Below are 18100 nucleotides of genomic sequence, written 5' to 3'. Positions count from 1 at the left end.
AAAAACAGCACAATGTCAGCTCTGTTAGTACAGGATGAACATAATGGGCTCTATTTTAACGATCTAAGCGCATTGTCTAAAGCGCACAGCGCAACGTCTAAATGGGCGTGTCCGAATCCACTTTTGCTAATTTAACGACGGGAAAAATGGTTTGTGTGCCGAGCGCATGGTCGAAAAGGGTTGGTCCTTCTTTTTTAATGAGTAATGGGAGTATTTTGGGCGTAACGTGCAATAAACCAATGAGATTCTTACCTCTCATCCCCTTTAAAAGCAAGTTGCGCTGGCGCTATGTCTAATCCCTATTTAGATGACGGACTTTGTAAGCTGAAAAACTAAGCGGAGGAAGAAGATCCCCAGTTTAGGATTAATGTTAAATAATTCTGTTGTTTTTCACGTGCATTGAAATAGTTTTTTTTTTATTAAAACCTTTAAAACCCGTTTTCTTTTAGTCATGGAAGTAAAAAAGCAGGCTTTTAATTGCTTTAAATGTATGGCTATCCAATATCATAAAAAATAATTTACAAGTATGTAAGAAAAGGTTTGTACTCTAAAAATACTTTATTTGTAACAAACAGGAGTTAAAGAATTTACAAACGGCTCTCTGCACGTTTCAGCACTTGGACAGCGTCAGTTTTTTTAAGCATTACTTAAAAATGTTTCTCATCTCACCATATCCACAGAGTCATCATATACAATAAATCCGTGGGGTAGCATAAAAAAAAAACATTTAAAAACAGATGCATTTGTTTAAAGCAAAGCATTTATTTACTTTGCGCCGTCTAACATCTCATAATTAGTCCTCATTTATGTCCAAGAAACTCAATAATAATCTTTTACATTCAATCCTTTAATCTTTCATATTTAAAAGCGTTTTTGTGCTGCTGCGCATCCATGTATGTGATAAGCAAACCCGCGTTGTCGTCCCGTATGTCCCATTTATAGGCGCATATTACTAATGCGCTCTTTAAATAACATAAAACACATTGCGCCATTGACTTTAGACTTTAGAGCAGGTTTTTGTTGGTCAGTGGCGTAGTTTATTTTAGTTGCCTCAAAATAGCAATGCGCCAACAATGCACCTGAACACACCTCGTTTTCAGACCAGAACGCCCATGGGCACAAAAGGGGGAGCTTTTTAAAAAACGTGGCGCTAAACGTGAAAATGATCATTGCGCAGGGTGGAAACTAGCAAAAGACACTTGTGTCGCGCATTGCGCTGCATTGCGCCGGGTGTAAGATAGAGCTCATAGGATTACAGAGATAAGACGACATATAAAACTTGCAACCTTTCTCGCGTTTGCACATCTGGACAATTCTTCACACATCACAGGTTGTAAATTTGGGTAAATCCAGCAAACAACGAGTACATTTTAGCGATTCTGCCGTCACGCTGCTTTAAACCTCCTGTACCAGAAACTGAAGAGCAGCCTTGAGTCAAACGCGGAAGTTAAGCATGCATAGAGTTCTTTGGATTGAGGCTTGCTTTATAGTAGTAATGTGCACGAATGGTCGAATATTCGATCTGCATTAATAATTTGAATAGAAAAAAAAATGCTATTTGTTTGTTTGTTTTTAATGCACAACTGAAGGGTTAAGAATACTGCTTATTTAATGCTTTTTCAGCTGACAGAACACAAACTTTTTTCATCCTAAACATCTTGATGTGCAGGTCAGGTGTGCTTGAGGACACCATCAGAGTTTAAAAGCAACACAATTACATTCATAAATGATTTTTAATGTCCATCCAAAACAAACAAGGTGCACTCGTTTAAACAAAAGGGTGCTGTGTTTTATTGATTATTCTCTATTCTCTATTAAAAGTTGAAACATCTGTGCTCTGTTCCTCTTTTAAGCTATACTGTATAACCCATGTTGCCCCAAACAGATGCAAACACACAATGAAATGTAGCGACATCGCATGACAGCACCTTGAAATGTGTCATTTAACCTTCGACGCCTTCTCATCACCTGTGGTATCGTCTGTGATCTCCTCCCGGGGGTGAACGGCAAGCTCAAACAAAGAGCGAGTGTTTGAGGTCAGATGTATCAGGTTTAAAATAACTCCAGTAGCGCTGTGACAGGTTCACTGTTCATAATTTTGAGGGACAAAATGCTGAATTATTCATTGTGAAGTATCTGCATGTACGAGAGGAAAAGACACAAAGAATCAGAGCTCTGTTTTCACTACCATCATTACATCATGACAAACTAAAAAGAAATGATTTTTCTTCTATTAATTTAAGGATAGAGAAACTGTAAACCTGTGTGTGTGTGTGTGTGTGTGTGTGTGTGTGTGTGTGTGTGTGTGTGTGTGTGTGTGTGTGTGTGTGTGTGTGTGTGTGTGTGTGCGTGCGTGCGTGCGTGCGTGCGTGCGTGCGTGCGTGTGCGTGTGTTTGTGTATGTGTAGATGATGTTGGGTGAATTGTTTGATAATAGTTGTGTTAGTAAAGATGAGGAGATGTTTTTTCAGAGGAAGTTGATGACAGCTGCTGTGTTGTGTACTGTTGTGAGTAAAGTTGTGTTGTGTTGTTGTGGAGCTGTGAAGTCCTCACATCTTGCTGTGTGTTTGTAAACTAAGACCTCATGTGGAGAGAGACAGATTCACATACAGTATGTCTCTCTCACACTCCTGCTCACTGTTCATTTCTCTCTCTCTCTTTGTTACATAGGGTTTTCAGTATTTTCTGCAGTATATTGTATGGAGGTTTAGATCCGTTGTTTTGTTTTATTCTGTTGTTGTTTTTACATTTTCATATATGTTCATCTGTTGTCTGTCACGGATTGTTACTGAATCAGTAGCCACAGGAGAGAGACGCCTTCATTTTTCACAGAGAAGATCAGAGCTGGGATGTGTGCTGTGTGTCACACTTCACACCACGCACAAACACGGACACACACACACACACACACACACACACACACACACACACACACACAGAGACACACGTTACATACACATAGATTCAGTTGATGTGATTGGCTGTATTTGTATGACACACAGATATGTTTAATGTGTTCAATGTCATTTCTTTCCTTCCCACAGCTCACTGCTGACCTCGTCAACTTTCTCTTCTGCTGTTTCTCATCTGCTCATATCAGTCTTGTCCTTGATATTCTCATTCTGTCTCTCTCTCACAATCTGTCTCTTTTTGCTGAACTGTCAATCATCTTCGCAGGACCTTTTGCTGTTCCTCACAGGTTACACTCATTTCTGTCTCAAACTAACAACATATTATTATTTCTGTCTTGTGTCTTCAGCTTCATTTCCCTGAGCTTTCATGATGAACTTCATGTAAAAAAAAATAATGTGCATACCATATGGATAAATGGCTCAAACAGAAAGAGCGCACACATTTAGCCCTGTTGTGTTTCAGAAGCTTAGAATCACTTGTTTTTTAAACTGCGGTGCTTAAATAAGAATACAAATGTTAATTTTTCAATACACGCACAGCAATGTGGCATTGTTGCATAACCTCGGACGATAGTCCAAAATCTACCGGGTTCATAGCCCACCCCTATACTGTATAAATATAATCGGTCACATTTAGTGCTGTGTTTATCACTCCAAAAACCTTGCAGCTTGTATGTGGCCAAATAAAAACATGTCATGAAACATGAAAGTCCTGTATTCTGATTAAAGGTTATCATGATTTAAGCGTGGTCTTGAAGTCACACATATGGAGTCATATTAGTGCTACTGGTTCTCCGCCTCACTCGTTTCATCAGTAATTTAAATAAGCGCTCATTTACAGCATTTAATTACTGTATGGTCCAGCACAAACAGCCTGCTGCCAGAATGAATGCTCAATACTGAGAGCAAAGCTCATGGGCTGACATGCGTCTGAGCGCTTTTATCAATCATTCATCCTCCGAAACAAGTGCTGAAGATCTCCAGATCTCTAACCTGTTGACACTGAACCTGATTCAGACTTTAAGTTACGACTGGAGATGCTGATGGCTGACAGATCATATTGGATGTCTGCAGTCGGGGAGACAGTCGGGACGTTTTAGGGTCACGTTGATATAAGAATCTCATTCTTAGCCGTCTGCATACTGTGACAAATTGTTTTGAAGAGAATCTGACTGAATCTCAGCAGAGAACTGAAACAAAACCCTCAGTCATATCTTATGTTCATGTTAGGTCAAAGATAAATTGTGAAATTATTAATTAAAAGAGCTTTACTTTAAGAGTTACTGTATTCATTTTCTATTTGATTGTTTTTTGTGTAATAATTGATAATTTAGGAGACTTTTGCCTTCCCTTTGTTGTTGATGAAAGGTCTTATGTTGAAATCTGTCACACATTATAATGCAGCTGTTTTGTTCTCTCTAGTGAGCTGGTTTGTTGGTCTAAGAAAATGAATTCAACTGTGAAGAGTTTGTTTTTAATAAAGGGTCAAAAATAGTCATGTCTAAATTATTTTGGCACAAAAAGACTAATATTTTAAGTGGCTACAGTCATAGAGTAAATACAAAATGGAGTTGACGGTGATGTATCTCATTTAATCCTTTGCCTTTGGATGTCTGTAACTGTATGTGATGTGAAATATTTCCCATTCAAGATGAAGAAGCGCTCTGTCTCTGTCTGCACGATGTTTATAAGAGAGTGATGTGGTTAATAAATCCCATGAGCGATGCTTTAAAGCTGTCGGGCAGAGAGCAAAACCTCTTAGAAACCCGCTGACAGCATCCCACTAATCTGATGTCCTGATGCTGTGATGCCTTTTCACTTCTGATGGACCTTTAACAGTTTGTTAGAGAACAAGTTTTAGACTGAGTAACACTCAAACAATGACTGATCCAGTGCACACACACACAGACAGATTAACACACACACAAACAAACACATTACATCACAGATTAACACATAGACACACACACACACACACACACACACACACGCATAGACTCACCTTAAGTAGAGCGTTGTGCTGCAGATATCTTTACATCACAAGTATATCGAATTTAGAAATCTGTTTTTCTAAAGTACATATTTGCAAATGACATTATTAGAGAAAATGTTACCAGGTCCTCCGGGTCTACTCGACATTTGTCAGTTGTTGCTATGTGATTTTTGACATGTGAATGTTTTCTGTTTATATAATGTTCTACATATACAGTGGCATAAAAAATTGTGAACCCCTACTAGGAACAAAGTGGTTTTCTGCAGTGATTTGCCATTAAATGTGATCTGATCCTCATCTAGGTCACAACAATAGACAAACACAATGTGCTTAAGCTGCCTGGAAACACACAAACAATTCTAGAAAAAAAAACATTAAACATTTAGTGCTGGAGGAAAATGTAAGTGAACCCATAGACGAATTACTCTAATGAAAGCTCATTTGTGTCAGAAGCTGGCAAACTGGAGTCCAAATAATAAAATGAGTTTAAAGGCGTGGTGGTTCTCAAACATTTTTAGCGTGCGGCCCCCCTTGTGTACGGCGCATTCCTTCGCGGTCCCCTCAAAGAAAATGTATGACAAAAAAACTGTTCTAAAACTCAACTTTTAATTAAACGAAACATTATAAATGATAGAAAGTAGTGCTGTTGGTTAGTCGCCTTATTTTTTTAGGTTTAATTGTACAGAACTCATCATAAATTAATTTATTTTAAAAATGTAATAAAACTGGGGCCCCCCTGGCATCACCTCGCGGCCCCCAGTTTGAGAACCACTGGTTTAGTGCACTTTTGATTAAAAGACACTTAAACATTTTAAGATTGCTGTCCTTAAGAAACATCAGCTCTTATAAACCATGCCTTTCTAAAGATATCCCATCAAAAGTTGTTGCGCTCCATAAGGCTGAAAAGGGATACAAAACAATCTCAAAATGTTTAGACGTCCATCAGTCTACAGTTAGACAAATTGTGTATAAATGGAGACAGTTTAATACTGTTGCTACCCTTCCTACAAGTGGGCGCACAGCCAAGATGACTCTTAAAGCCCGATTTATAGTCGTGTGTAAGCTCTACGCCGTAGGTTATCCGTAGCCTGTGTGTAGCTCTGCGTAGCCTGACGTGCACCTCGGCTGCTCACTGATCTCCCTTTTTTTTTTAAACCTAGACATGGTTGGACCTGCCGAACGCACTTTTATATAGGCCACTGTGTTGAACAGAGAGGCTGCACAGTTTGACCAGCGGGAGGTAGGAAGCAGCCGCACATCAGGCCGCCAATGCTTTCAAACTGGAAGTAAATGCTTTCAAACACACTGTAGTAAAAATGAACTGTTGTCCCTCCCCCCTCTTAACCAGTAACTGTTTATCAGCTTATTTCCAATTCAGTTATGTACATCTAAGTTACGCAAGTAATATTTCCTTTACAACTGATTTTTTTTTTTTTTATTGTGTTGTCATGCATAATAGTAGTTTTACCGTGAACGACCGATATGAACGAGGCAAACTACTGCTTTCGTGTTTTGTTTTTAATTGGGAGAGTGGGCATGAGAATAATATAATTATAAATAAATAAAATATATATAAAGACAAGCAAAGGGAAAACATCATTCGTCCAGATTAGACCTTACTAATATAAATTAAGACAAATATTATCCTTCTACATCTATTTATCCATCCATCCATCTATCCATCTATCTATATTTATATATATATATATATACATGCCATTCTTCCTGGATGTGTCCTGGCCAGGATTCCGATGCGTCTTCTGGAAGTCTTATTTGTTGACAGCACACGCCATTCAGTTAAAAACATAAGACATGCAATCGTAGTTTCATTCTTACCTTAAAATGTAACTGTTGCTTTTCTGTTATAATAATAATAATAATCCTCTATGACGTATGCGGTCGACAAATATGACTTCCGGAAGACGCACCCAAAATCCGCGTCCGGATAATATATATATTAGGTCTGAAGCTCTTTTTCTTTTCTTGGAATCTTCCGTCAAGGGTTTTCGTTGCTTCTTCCCCGGGTCTGCCATTTGCATCAATCGCTAGCCGTGTTTAGCTCGCCTGCCTCTGTGTTGTTTGCCGTAAAGTGATCCTGCTTCTCGCGATATCTGAGACTTGGCGAGACTGAAGGATACCGGGTCGGATACAGCGAACTTGCAACTGGGGTATTCTTCCTACAGACGGTAGGGGCGGGCGAGAGAGTCTTCATTCGTCCGGTAATGAGTCATTTAACCATATACCGACTTACGAAGATGATTTATTAACATAAAAATGTTGCCTTGTGTCCCTTTAAATACCAATGAAATGACTAAAGTGACATTTGTGAAAATAAAGTATTACAATGACTGACTAATAACCTTTTCATTGGCATTAAAGTGAAATGACTGAATCTAAAGCCTGATTAAAAAAGCTCATTTTCAAGATTCTCTAGTGGGATCTCGCTGGACTGATCTTCATACACACGCTTTGTTCCGGTTTAAGTCTGAGGAGCCGGACGAACTGCTCGGCTGCAATTCCTCATAGAGTCGAGTGATGTTAGTGCACGATGTGCTGTCAGTGTTAGGTGTATTTACAGCCCCTAAAGCCCCAGTTAATCACAGACGCATCGCTGTGATCCGAGCCGCAGAGCGCCGCAGGTTAAACGGGCCGTGGCGGTTCAGGAGTTTATCAGCTCGCAGCCAGATGTTGATGTTAGCATGCTGGTTGTAAATAGTTTATGAGGTGTAATCTCCAGCCTTCACCGTATGTCTGAATGCATACAGAGTGCCAGAAAGGTGAAATCGTCTTTGAAAACTTGGTTTTAACCTTCAGGGCTGATTTCTGATTCCTGATGAGAGAATTTCATCATTTCTGTTATAATTCAGCTGAAGTCACAGATTGTGTGACGGTCACAGTGGAGAGTTTTCTGTCAAATATAGGATGGGAATTTTAATCAGAAATTGTGAATTATATTCTCTTAATATAAGTGACATAAAGATCACATGCTTGTGTTGTCATACTACTCATATACTCTTTTGAAAAGAAATTGCTGTATAGTAAAGGGCGATTTATAGTCGTGCGTAGGTCCTATGGCGTAGCTACGGCGTAGGCTATCCGTAGCCTGTGCGTAGCTCTGCATAGCCTGACGCGCACCTCACAAAATGTCTAACAGCGCGTCGGGTCTACGCGGACCGCAAGCTCTGTGATTGGTCCACCAGAACCCCTCCCGTCAGGTAAAAAAAACTGCGTCATAGGTATTTCCGTTTGAGACGGTGAAAACAAAGATGAGCCAAGTTGAGGAGTGATTTAACTCAAACTGCAACATAAGTCGCTGTTTATTTACTTCCATCATTGCTGGTCTTCTCAAATTATACACAACAAGTTGCTATTTCGTCTTCGTTTGTGGGTTAACTTGCTTAGCTTCTTCTTCTGTGACGACTTCTGCTGCTACTGCGGTTACACGCGTGATTACTGCCAACCAGCGGTTTCGCGTGTGTTTGCACGTCGACGCGGACGGCGACGCACAAGTATAAATGAAAACCGACGCGGAACCTACGCCGTCGCTGCTACGCCGTAGGACCTACGCATGACTATAAATCGCCCTTTAGTGTCATACATACTTTCGGTCGGTGTGTCGCATGCAGGGTAGTTGCAAAAGTTCAATTTTTTAATGCACTCAAAACTCAAACCGGATCCGAAAATTAGGCATTCGCTGATAGTCTGCACGCCATGCAGCCCCTTTTTGACTCTCCATAGATAATGATTAAATGATGGTTTATGGGCTACAGTTTGTTGTATACAGTGGAAAGTCGGCTTCAGAGTTAAACTAAAAACATTGTCAACCATTATTTGACACATCATGTTGGGTTGTGTTTTTGTAAATGCAGTCAAATACTTTAATTAAATAGTATTCAGTATATTATGCATTAATAAACAGTAATTGGCCATGTACTGCATTGTCACATGATCTTATAATAGATTTTAAATCTGCTGTTGTTAACACCTGCGTTTTTAATCCAGTTGTCTTGTTGTAGTCCAATAAGCTAAAGAAACTAGGGGATAGATATTAAAATTAGCTTGTCTATGTGACATTTTCATATCCTCTTGAGTTTATCTCATTTTGGCAAACGCCATCCAGTTATTTCAAGTAAAAAGTAAATGTTCATAATGTGAAAAGTGCAATACTGCAGATCTATATATGCATACACAACACAGTATATATACAGTCTAATCAAATCAAATCAGTCAGAATGGCACTGCGTCCTCCTGAGAATAAAAAATAATCAGCTTGTGTTGTATTGAAGAAAACTCCAGCGTGCTGCACGGCCATCACAGACAGATGCTAGACGCTGCTTCTTATCTTCTTCTGTGGCAGAAACTTTCTGTTGGGTCTCCAGAGAGATTCAGTTCATGTTCAATATTACTGACAAACAAAACCAAACCATCACACATCCTCATCTATGTGCTTTAATACACACACACACACACACACACACACACACGCACATGTGTGTACGTTGATATATCTTTCCTGATGCTCAGCACAGCTCTGTGTTATTTTTCTCGTCTTTCTGGTTGATGACAGCAGTAGTTAGTGGGGTCGTGTGTGATGTTGTGTGGATGGCAGCTCTGGACAAGTATGACCTTTCACTAAAAGCCCTTCATGTTTCTCAGCAAACATTTACTTCTGTTTCACTTTAGTCCAATTTAAAATTCAGAAAGTGTTTGAATAATGAATGAATTTGATGGATATTTAACTAAAATTCAAGTTTCTCCTCTATTAACCTAAACTAAATTAGGTCAATGAACAAAACCCTGTCCCCGGTGACTGTGGTAGTCCATTATTTGTGGGTGTGTTGTCTGTTTGGGCTGGTAGATGTCTGCTTTATGAAGTGTGAATGCGTGGATGTTCTTTTAAATTCCCTGCAAGCTTGTTCGCCGAAACTTCTAGACTCCCACAAACCGCCGAATCACCAGCGGCACCCGTGTGTCCTTGTGTAAAGACTGTGAGACATTTATTTTTAGAGCGTTCCCACACTGTAAAACTGAAATAATATCAGGGCATTTCATAAAGCTACAGCATGTTATAATATATCAAACCCAGAAATGATGAATAAATGATAATTATGAAACAAAATATGTGATGTTTTAGGCAGGCTGGTGTTTGAGGTGATATACTATCGTGTTTGATTTCTCTTGTCCATCCTTCAGTCTGAGTCTATGGGGTGTTTGTCATCAGTTTTATTTTCTGCTGATGAAAATCTCAAGTTTGATCATTAATGAAAGTATAAGCACCCACGCATTTGCTGAATTTTATTTTCGCTTCAAGTTCGCTACTGTTTACTTGAATGCTTTCTGTATGGTTAATAACATCTACATTAACCTTAATCATATCAATATGTTGAGCTCGAAAAAATATAAGACTTTCACAAACACATTTTTATATGATCAAAAATATTGTCTGTTGTTCTTTCCGGCAAATGATCCAGGTACGAATTTTTGCCAATATCGCACAACACTAAGCTGCATAAATGCACTAAAGTTAAGCTGTTACTAGAGTAATAAGTTATTTAACACTTTTATGCGCATACCCATGTTTGTGTTTACATTTACATTTAGTCATTTAGCAGACGCTTTTGTCCAAAGCGACTTACAAGTGAGGTAAACAATAGAAGCAATTATGGCAAAACAAGAACTGCACTGGAAATAGTCTCATCAAGTCCAACACAGTAGACATAACCATGGGTTAGTTAGTTTTTTATTTTTTACTACTGATGTTAACACGATACAATCAGATTCATTTCTAGCCCATAAATAAAATATGAACAATAACAAGAGTATGTTTGCTGGATGATAATCTGAACAAAAAACACTTGCATTGAAGGATCTCATGCTATTAAACAACCCTTACATCATAGAGGTGAATTTAGCCCAGACAAGTGTCAGTGTGACATCACAGGATGGGTTAATCTCACGCTGTAACTACTGGACCAGATTAAAGTTTAATATGAGTCCTGGCCTGCTGTCAGATTCACAAAGTCTTTGACTTGGCCAACGTGAAGATTAAACCAAGTTGGCTGGCATCTCTGTCTCAGTGTCCAAACGCTGTGGCCCTACGCCCAGTGTCTCAAATCTTTATATGTGTGCCAACCACAGAAAACACCAAAACAAGCAGTAGACAGATTTATAATTCACTCACACACCATACCAAATAATCTGAATAATTTGTGGGATTTATGTTCCTACTTTATTATCAAATGATGCTTACCTTTCCTCTCATTTAGTTTTTGAAAATCACTACAACTCATTTGAACTGAATTTGAATATTTATATGCGGGTAAAGTTTGTGTTTCGAGTCACAGGTGGTAAGTAAGACTTCTGTGTTTTGTTGTCAATCGGCGCTTAAGTTTATATAATGTAAACAACACGAACATTTAGTGAATCATAAGTTATTCAGTGATAGTGAGATTGTGTGTTGCTTGCTCGTGACTCGCTCCTCCTGTGGCACACCCTAACGGGGGGGGGGGGGGGGTCCAGATACATTCGCTAGAGCTTATCTGTCTTTTATAAATCTGATAAAACTAAAGACTCTTCAGAGATAAAAGATGTAACATTTACTCTATAGGTACTCAATATTAACATGAGATGAGTAGAAACAGCAGGTGTTATGGACGCTTTAAGTGTCCAAATACTTGATGAGTGTTGTCAGTAATACAGCTGTTTTAATCTCTCTTTCTCTCTCGTGTCTATAGGTGTGTAGAGTGAAGTGGAGGGAGGCTCATGGCTCTCTGGTGGGGTTTGGGTCGGCTGGGCCTCATATTGGCCCTTATGGCCTTCTTGCACCCGACACAGAGCTGCCCACCGCGTTGCGACTGCGCGGCTCAGCTGCGCTCCGTCTCCTGTCAGCGCAAGCGTCTCTCCGGAGTTCCAGAGGGCATCCCGACAGAGACGAAGCTGCTGGATCTCAGTCGAAACCGCTTGCGCTGGGTCGCGCCCGGAGACCTGGCACCGTACCCGAGGCTGGAGGAGGTGGATCTGAGCGAGAACCTCATCACGACTCTGGAACCGAACGCCTTCGCCAGTTTGCAGGCCCTGCGTACCCTGCGGCTCCGGGGAAACCAGCTGAAGCTCGTGCCTATGGGAGCATTCGCACGACTTTCAAACCTTACCACGCTGGACCTGAGCGAGAACAAGATCGTCATCCTGCTGGACTACACCTTTCAAGATCTAAGGAGTCTCAAAAATTTGGAGGTGAGGATAAACGATTGAACGGTTAGGGACTGTACTGTTCTGTTTATGGATAATTTCAGCGTGTTACAGATTAAATATTACATCTCAAATAAATGCTGATTACCATTACATGATTTTACAGATTGCTGGATAATGCATCTTGATTTTGACATTGTATGGTTTAGGTTGTCCAATATTGATGTGTATGTTCGCAACTTTACAGTCAATACAGTCAGAATAATTTCAGTTGTGTTTTTCAGGTGGCTGACAATGACCTGGTCTACATATCGCACAAGGCTTTCTCAGGGTTGCTGGGTCTTGAGGATCTCGCCATCGAGAGGTGCAACCTGACGTCCATCTCTGGCCAGACTCTCTCGTATCTGCGTAATCTCGTCACCCTGCGACTTCGTCATCTCAGCATCTCTGCACTCGAGGACCAAAATTTCCGCAAGCTCACCGCTCTAAGAGGCCTTGAGATTGACAACTGGCCCTATTTGGAGTACATCTCACCGCTGAGCTTCCAGGATCTCAACCTGTCCTGGCTTTTCATCACCAACACGAACATTACGTCGGTACCGTCGGCGTCCTTCCGAAACTTGGCTTATCTGACGGCGCTTAACCTCTCCTACAACCCCATCTCTGTGCTGGAGCCCTGGGCCTTTAGAGATCTTATTAGACTGAAGGAACTACACATGGTCAGCACCAATCTGCTCACCATAGAGCCTCACGCTCTCGGAGGCCTGAGACAAATACGAGTTCTCAATCTGTCCAACAACGGGCTCGTCGCTCTGGAGGAGAGCTCCTTTCATTCCGTCAACAGCCTGGAAACTTTGCGAGTGGACGGAAACCCGTTGTCCTGCGACTGCCGACTTCTTTGGATCCTGCAACGACGACGTACCTTGAATTTCGACGGACGGATGCCCGTGTGCGCCGGGCCGGCAGAGGTGCGGGGATACGCGCTGAGCACCTTCACAGATTCAGCGTTGTTCGATTACTTCACCTGTCAGAAGCCAAAGATCAGAAACAGGAAGCTCCAGCAGGTGACCGTGCACGAAGGCCAAGCGGTGTCGTTCCTTTGCCGGGCCGAGGGCGAGCCGACGCCAGCCATCGTCTGGATCTCGCCACAGAGAAGGAGGCTTGCGTCAAAAAGCGAAGGCAGGATCGCGGTGCTACCGGGTGGTACGCTGGAGATCCGTTACGCCCAAGTGACGGACAGCGGCACGTACATCTGCATCGCCAGCAACGCGGGCGGCAACGACACCTACTTCGCCACGCTGACGGTCAAGGGCCGGGCGGCGGACGCGGTGCCGTTCGCCAACCGTTCGCTGTATTCGGCAGACTTTAACGACACTGGCCTGAACGGCACACGTGTTTTCCTTAAGTTCACGCTGGACCTGACCACCATCCTGGTGTCCACGGCGATGGGCTGCATCATGTTCCTGGGGGTCGTGCTCTTCTGTTTCCTGCTGCTGTTCGTGTGGAGCCGCGGACGGGGACAGCGCAAAAACAACTTCACGGTGGAGTATTCCTTCAGGAAAACAGAAGGACCGAGCACCGCCGCAGCTTCCGGAGGAACGCGCAAGTTCAACATGAAGATGATATGAAACAACGCAGCCAGGGGTCCGCTGGGGGAAGCATAAACTCCACATGTAGACACAAACACACACAGTGCTGATTTGCAGAAATACAAGCCAAACGGAGAACGGCGGGTCACGATCTGATCTTATATAAAAATATCCTCGTCCTCCAAACGCTTTTATTTCTTATGGTTATATAAGAGGCTAATGTAACTGTCAGTGAATATCTCTGCACTTTTACAGCCGCGCTGTCTTCTCCCTTCTTAGCTTTCATACAAGTAAACGCATGTAAATGTGCTCTTTAGAGGGAGCTGCTAATTAGCATTTAGTCATTTAGAGACAAATAAATCCAAAGCTATTTCCATAATGTCTCCTAATACAACGCCTACTTTACTCCAGTTCACAGAGCCAAAGCTGAGAAGAGAAAAAAACAGGACCAAGAAAATAAATGACATGTAAATCCATTGATTTAACACATTATACTGATATATTAGATTTGGGTCTTAATGACAAACAAAACGTGGTCCTAAGAGACGCCATGAAAACAAATCATTCGTTGCCATCGGCTTGATGTTCTGCAATAAGCGACTGTGTGAGTTGGGATGAGCACACCGACCGCTTCGCTGTAAAGACAATACCGTAGTAGCGGTGCTGTATTACAGTTTACTGTCAGTCAGAATCACTGTGTGTGTGCGTGCGTGTGTGTGTGTGCGTCTGTGTGTCGTTGGTTCTGACTGTGCACAGATTCAGATGCCTGTCTCCGACTGATGATGAGGTTTCTTACCCACAATTCCCCTCCATCATTCTGGGTTCACGCCACTGATCTATATAAATGACTGTATTGCGCATGACGTCACACTTGTGAAGCCACCGCGCCGCCATGTTGGTATACCCAAACGTTCTATTAAATCAATCAATAGACGTTCACTTCGTTTTTATATGTGAAGTTACCCTGTACATTATTACAACACAAACGTCCTAAGCATGTAAATAGTTATTTACTGAAAGTTGTACATTTTGCGTTTTAAACAGTTATTATACATTCACCTTTATTACAGTATCAGATCAGCAGACAGACCGCAGCATATTTAGTATTAAAGGCGTTCTAAGCGAATCTGCGAGATGTTAGTTTTTGTTGACGTTTGAATTTTTTTCAAACAGACGGAGCTTCTGCGCTTTCATGAACGCGACCAACCCCCACCCCCAAATCCTTCTTGTCGTTTATTGGTTAGAACACTTTGTTATGGTTTCTGTTTGTAGGTTTGGCCACTGTGTTGTTATTGCCGTTTGTGAAGCCTGGGCTGTCTCAAGAGATCGCGTTTTTTTACAGTTTGATCAGCGGACAGGCAGCAAGCAGATAGTGAGGAGATGTTTCTGTATGTAACAAAAAATGTTTTATGGTCTAAAACGCGTCAATTCGCTTAGAGAACCTTTAATGACAATAAACGTGCTCATTCTGAAATCTAAATAAATAATCATGCTTTGTACCGTATGTGCATGCAATAATTTGCTCGTTTTGTAATTATGTTATCCAAACTTACAAGTTGCCTAAACTTATTTGGAGAAATAACGCTGACCGTCACCATGTAGCTGAATGTCAAAAAAAACTTTATTTATACCCGTGTCATTAACAAATGCAGCAGACACACTCACCTTAACGTTTTTTTATAAATCCATTATCCTGCCGGATTAAAACATAAACATTGCAAATAACACCAGAATTAACAAATAATTTACGAACACATATCCTAAAAATTAACCTTGTGTAACTGATACGCTGTAAAGGGGGTAGATTTTGATCATAAATTTGAATGTAAGTCAATGAAGCCCTCTGCCGGTTGGGTATACCAAGATGGCCGCTCGAACTCACGCGGTTACGTCAAGCGTTCTATGCACAATCCAGTCATTTATATAGATCAGTGGTTCACCCACATACTGACAACCTGCTAGCCTTCATGGGGACAGGCCGAGCGAGGGTCACATCAGACAGAGAGAGAGAGAGAGAGAAGCGCACATATGCACACAAGCCATACAATCAGATTTATTATCAGGAGGTTTACAGCAATAGCATTCATTGAGACCAAACCAAATCTCTGGCAGAAAAATACAAATAACTTTGTGATTCATAAACAGAAGCTTGGTATATTTGCAATAAATTGCAAGAGAAAAGTTTATTTTATGATTGTTTCAATGGATTTTACTCTTTAAATATTCATGAGTGATTGATTAGTTATGTTTGATTTTATATATTTGGTGTTTTTTCATAGACGCGCCCGGCCGAGCTCAGCTTCACTGTGAATTCATTTCTTTATCTTTATTTCACAAACAGTGAGATATGACATCGTTATTCACATAGATTATATTTACATTTATTAATGGTGCCAAATATCTGATTAATAATTAGCTTGGCCTGTACGACATCCAATACCATATACATAACACACACACACACCTCTCTCTCTCTCTCTCTCTCTCTCTCTCTCTCTCTCTCTCTCTCTCTCTCTCTCTCTCTCTATCTCTCTATCTCTCTCTCTCTCTCTCTCTCTCTCTATCTCTCGCTCGCTCTGACAGTCTTGGTTTGGCGGTCGGTGTGCAGATCTCTGCTTCCTCTGCCCAGTCTCATTCCCTTCATCCCTCTCATACCTGACTGGGTCTCAATGAGGGAGGGTCCCTGGCTGGTGACCTCAGATGTTCATGATATCATGTCACTCATCTAGTCCATATGTCGTTGACTGTAGAGGTATTAATATGTTTATATTTATATATGATTGGTTTAGGATGTGCTTTCGTATTTCTATAAATTGCTTTTTTAATTGTGTTTTAAAAATATCATCAGAAATATCAATAATGCATCTGTTCTCCACACCGCGGCTGCAGGTTAAATGAATAGTTAATCTGGTTCTCTTGTGAACTAGTAAGATTAACCAGCAGCTGCTGTTGAAAACAGATATGTTAACCAATAAACTACAAGAGCCATAAATGATGAATGTTGTGACTTTATCCAGGAATCTGTGTGCAATATGAGAAATACAATCACATCAGCTTCATGTCTCTTTATTGATACAGTAACAAACTCTTCAGTGATAAATATATAACGCACACATGGATACTGAAGATCAAAACAGACACCTGGACCACAAAGATGCCATCTGATGTTGTGTCTTTCACAATCCTCAGTAAAAGTTGTGTAACAAAACCTTGATGAAATCCATTTTAAGTCAAATATATCTGTAAATGGATCTGTTGGACTGTGACATTGATCTGATGTGTTTGTATTTTACACCGGGGAGTATTTACAGTCCCTGTTTAGATGTCTGGATTGGGTGAAGTAAACATATCAGGATTATTGTGACCCTGGCTGTTTTGTGTTGACTTGTAGCTCATTGTGTGGTCATGTGAGTAGAGTCGATGTTGTCCTTGTGATTGGATGTTGATTTAGTTGAGCTCTCTCTGTAAGTGTGATGATAGACAGAAAGCTCAGAGATTCAGCCGGGATTTAAACCCACAACCTCCCGCTCGCCCGCCCGCCCGGCGTCCTCTTATCCTTCATTCATGTCATCTGTTATTACAACTACTGCCTCTTGGATGAACTGGATGCTGTACTTCCCTTCTTTCCTGAAAACAGGATCTCAGACGAGTTATTCCGGATCGTTCTGAACACGTTTGTAGTTTGGTCTGATGATATGGAGGGGTTCAGCACTGAATTGGCTTGTTTTCAGTTTGTGGATTTGAATTGAAAATGGGAGGAAGAGAAAATTACCAAACAAAAATGACATCGCTTTTTTAATCCATCTTCATCTATTGATGACATTGTTTTGTTAAATGTGATTATTCTGAATAAAGTGTTCTTGCATTAGGGTTCATAATTCAAGTAAAAACAATAACTATTATTGAAACTCAGTTCTGTATTGTGTAGGACAGTCATGAGAGATTTATGTTTGTTTGTGTTTGTGTATGAAAAGAAGTGAGGAGATCATTCAGCTCCAGTGTTTCTCTAGCGCTCCCTACTGACAGTACAGCAGACACACAACAATAATTCACATTGACCTCAAGATATTCATGTGAAAGAAGAGAGATGGAGAGATTTAAGTGAAGGTCAATTCACACTCACAACATCATTATTGAATTATTTTACAACATACAAATGAAATAAGTAGGGATATATAATGTAATTTAACAGTTCTGTAATATTATTTTAAAATGCTGAATTCGGAAAAGTGAATTTTTCAAGTAGATTTACTGCCATCTAGTGGAGAAGAGCCAAAGTGCTTCATCTTCTGCAGATGAAATGTTATGACTGTTAGTACTTTAATAACACACAATGAATCTTGTAACTTATAAGGTTTCTTCTGACAACTAGGTAGTGAGATGAAGTTTGATTAAGGATGAGATGTAGTTTTAGATCTG

General features: G+C 40.7%; 1 protein-coding gene across 3 annotated transcripts in view; it reads left to right on the top strand.

The window, feature by feature from the left end:
* lingo3b (leucine rich repeat and Ig domain containing 3b) overlaps positions 1-17644 on the top strand; it is a 38391-nt gene extending 20747 nt beyond the window's left edge. For 2 of the 3 annotated variants that reach the window (XM_065272550.1, XM_065272549.1), the window contains exons 2-3: positions 11639-12137; positions 12377-17644. In XM_065272550.1, the coding sequence (XP_065128622.1) occupies positions 11667-12137; positions 12377-13720 (1815 nt within the window). In that variant the 5' untranslated portion in view covers positions 11639-11666 and the 3' untranslated portion in view covers positions 13721-17644. Of the gene's footprint in view, positions 1-9484; positions 9524-11638; positions 12138-12376 lie in introns of those variants that run through there. The other variant, XM_065272551.1, reaches the window with a different exon arrangement.
* The last annotated feature ends 456 nt before the right edge of the window (positions 17645-18100 follow it).

The sequence above is a fragment of the Paramisgurnus dabryanus genome, chromosome 6 (assembly GCF_030506205.2).
Source record: "Paramisgurnus dabryanus chromosome 6, PD_genome_1.1, whole genome shotgun sequence".
Taxonomy (NCBI): Eukaryota; Metazoa; Chordata; class Actinopteri; order Cypriniformes; family Cobitidae; genus Paramisgurnus; species Paramisgurnus dabryanus.
The sequence above is the reverse complement of the archived record's forward strand: the minus strand, read 5'-3'. Positions and strand labels throughout refer to the sequence as shown.